The sequence below is a fragment of the Cupressus sempervirens genome, chromosome 4 (assembly GCF_028749045.1).
Source record: "Cupressus sempervirens isolate cs-2001-9-10 chromosome 4, ASM2874904v1, whole genome shotgun sequence".
Lineage (NCBI taxonomy): Eukaryota > Viridiplantae > Streptophyta > Pinopsida > Cupressales > Cupressaceae > Cupressus > Cupressus sempervirens.
In genome coordinates, this window is record NC_143121.1 from 691,636,904 (window position 1) to 691,639,985 (window position 3,082).

Consider the following 3,082-nt stretch of genomic DNA (forward strand, 5'->3'; position numbering starts at 1 on the left):
TCGTTGAAGCAAGTACAGAGGACACTAAATCTTGGAAAAAAAACTTCTGTGGGTTCGGGCAGAATAAATGCGAGTAAAAAATGGCTCACAAAATTGTTCAAAACCATCATGAGGTGTCACAAGAACTGTCGCACAGGAGAATAGATGCATAGCTAACCAAAAATGACTTTTTCTTCCTTAACAAAACCCTCTTCATGAAAAGCAGTGATTTGCAAGGAAAAAAGCACTTAAAAACCCTCGATACTGCTTTCCGAAACCTTTGAAAATTGTAGAGGCTTCACAACTGTTTTTTCAAAAAATGAAAAAAATAATTAATTTTTTTTAATGCTCAGATTTTTATTAAAAAAATCCCCAAACTTTAAGGAATTCCATTGACCCACTCTAATACCATGTAACAGTAATTATATATTCAATTATGAAAACAAAGTTTACAATATATAGGCAATTACATTACGATGTTTCGAAAAGGAACAAATGTAAACAAAGGTCAGAGATAGAAACTACCAAAACAAACTACGATGACCACTAAATAAAAAAATGCATCATTTTAATAGATGCTTGTGGTTATCCTTGGTCTACATGAGAACCTAGATTGAAGATTTGATCATATGTACAGACCGTAATGAATGGATAAATTTCAAACCTACCTTTGTTCCTTTACGTGTCTGTTTTCTTGTGAGTGTTTATGCCCATGTACAATGTTAGTTTCTTCATCCTCTTCATCCTTTTCAAAACATGATATGGTCAATTTCCCAAATCAAGCTTACTTTAATGATTCACTTAGGTTCCCATTATATTTCTAATTTCAATCAAATTTTTTAAATTGCTAGCAGCAGAACTTTCATATTTCATGTCGATACTTGAAGGCACAATTGTGACTGGAGCCCTATTTTATGCAACATAACATGTTTTTTTTTAACAAAATTTGTCCATCTATGTATTTCTTGTGTTAAGTTTTGGGACTACTGTGGTTGTATGTGGAGTTGTGAACTATGCTAATCAATATGGTTTTTGGGTGCATTTTTTTCTTAATATTAAATTTGAATTTTTTTGATCACAAATAAAAACTATTTGATGTGATATTGGTGAACTTTTATTGCTGTGCAGATTATATCTGCCATTTGTGGAGGCATTACAAATCTTTCCTTTCATGCAGTGGGCTATATGTGGCAAATTTTGAATTGTTTGCTCACAGCTTCATACTCGGTAAGTTCTGTCACTGATCTCTATAGTTGGCCCAATTTGAAATCATACATTCTATTAATGCCATTTGTGCCTTTATGAAAAGATAGCATTCTGTACATGTTTAAAAACATGCAATTTATCCCCAGGCTGTGATATACTTCCCAAACAATAGTAGATTTATTTATTCAATAACAATCCCCACTAATATTTTTGAAATCTACAGGTTTAATAAGAAAAAAGACAAATTGAATTTGACAAACTGGTTCTGGAGAGATCACACCCTGAGCCACCACTAAAATTCTAATTTATAACTCTCTTTACTTTTCTTATGATTCTATGAAGTCTTATCAAATATTAAATGTACAAGGACCCTCATGTAGGCACAAGAAACATAGCTACTGAAGTTGATAATTTGTACTAAGACATGTACTGAAAATATGAAAGGTGCATATCAATGTTGGAACCCTCATCAAGTGGTGGAGAAGGTAGACCATTCTCATCATCTTTGATATCTTCTGGATAAATAGAGTCAGAAGATGCATCTGGAAAGAGAAAATAACAACAAAAATGCACATTAAATCACACCTCCTAAAAAATACTTGTGAAATGTAGATGGGAACAAACCTTGAATTTCTCTACATAAAAAAATTGCATACCTAATGCAGCTGCAGTCAGAGAACCAACAGTCTTCATCCATATATCTACAAGCTCTTTCCAGCCACTTTGATCATCAACTAAGGAAAAGTTCAGTTTTTCATGTATAAACAATAGCTACACTACGAAAACTAAAGAAAAAATATTCTACAATTGTCATTCCAATTGAAAAGCTCGCAAGTGAACTTGTTATTCTCTATTTATTAACTATCATCTTGATACACTATTTCTATAGAAGAAAAAAACCTTAGTAATTAGATATAATACATCATTGAAAAAAGCATAAAAGATTATACCAAATAAATTTTTGATTAGAAAATTCAACAATCATCTCTGGAGCTGTATAACCGATGGTGAAGCAAAACCCTAAAGAGATTGGTGTAATCTCATTATTGTTCATAATCCTAGCTATGCCAAAGTCAGCGATATGGGCTTCAAGGTGTTCACCAACAAGAATATTTTCAGGTTTTAGATCATAGTGCACAATTGTATTCCTCAATTCATGATGAGGATAAGCCAACTCATTGGAAAATCCAACGGCTATATTCAATCTTTGCTTCCAATCCAATCTGCAATCTAGTGGGCCCTGCAAAAGAACATCTAGGCTAAAATTAACCATGAATTTTGACACAATGATCATTTCTTGGCGATTGAAGAAGTAGCCTAAAATTCTCATAACATTTCTGTGATGAATTTTCCCCAAAATCTCAAGCTCGGATAAAAAGTGTTCTTCGCAACATTCTCTATTCTCTTTGGCCATCCGCAAGGATTCCCCTGTACACTGTTTCACAAGGATTCCCCTGTACACTATTTCGCCATCAGCAAGGATTCCCCTGTAGACTGTTCCAAATCGGTCCATGGATAACTTGACTTTTGAGTCTTACTTTCCTCTTATGCACTTTTCCAGTATTATTTTGATGCTCATACAATCACTCTTATCAGAGGCATAGCTATTGCCTCTATCCACTTTTAATTTGTATAAATAGTAAAATAGTTTCCACTAAATTGTTTTATTTTAATTGGGTACTGTCCCTGCATGATTTAGAGTCAACAAGTACTTGTGCTATTTTTTAATAGAGCCACTTGGTTGTAATGGTCTAATTGCCTCCTCCAAATTTATGCTTTCATTGGTTGTTTATGTTCTTGGTCACATTTTTAACCTCTCAGAGTTCTTAATGCCCGGAGTAATTGTGTACGTTTTCTCTAGTAACCAGATTTATCCTCGTGTTCCATTGATCTACTT

At 33.5% G+C, this 3,082-nt stretch overlaps 1 protein-coding gene across 1 annotated transcript; it reads right to left on the reverse strand.

Moving 5' to 3' along the window:
• Positions 1–1,602: 1,602 nt before the first annotated feature.
• LOC149563164 (leucine-rich repeat receptor protein kinase HPCA1-like) lies at positions 1,603–2,698 on the reverse strand. The gene is made up of 3 exons (XM_089828078.1): positions 2,136–2,698; positions 1,842–1,906; positions 1,603–1,727 (listed from the first exon to the last, which is right to left on the reverse strand). The coding sequence occupies exons 1-3, from the start codon at positions 2,696–2,698 to the stop codon at positions 1,603–1,605; spliced, it is 753 nt and encodes a 250-aa protein (XP_089684204.1).
• Between the last annotated feature and the right edge of the window lie 384 nt (positions 2,699–3,082).

What these genes read in the sequence shown, in the direction of transcription:
- LOC149563164 (XM_089828078.1), bottom strand. Translation starts at nt 2,698, where the DNA reads ATGGACCGATTTGGAACAGTCTACAGGGGAATCCTTGCTGATGGCGAA. An exon ending in TCTAATCAAAAATTTATTTG is followed by an intron (nt 1,907 to 2,135) that starts GTATAATCTTTT and finishes TGATGATCAAAG; the next exon opens with TGGCTGGAAAGAGCTTGTAG. An exon ending in TCTGACTGCAGCTGCATTAG is followed by an intron (nt 1,728 to 1,841) that starts GTATGCAATTTT and finishes TTCTCTTTCCAG; the next exon opens with ATGCATCTTCTGACTCTATT.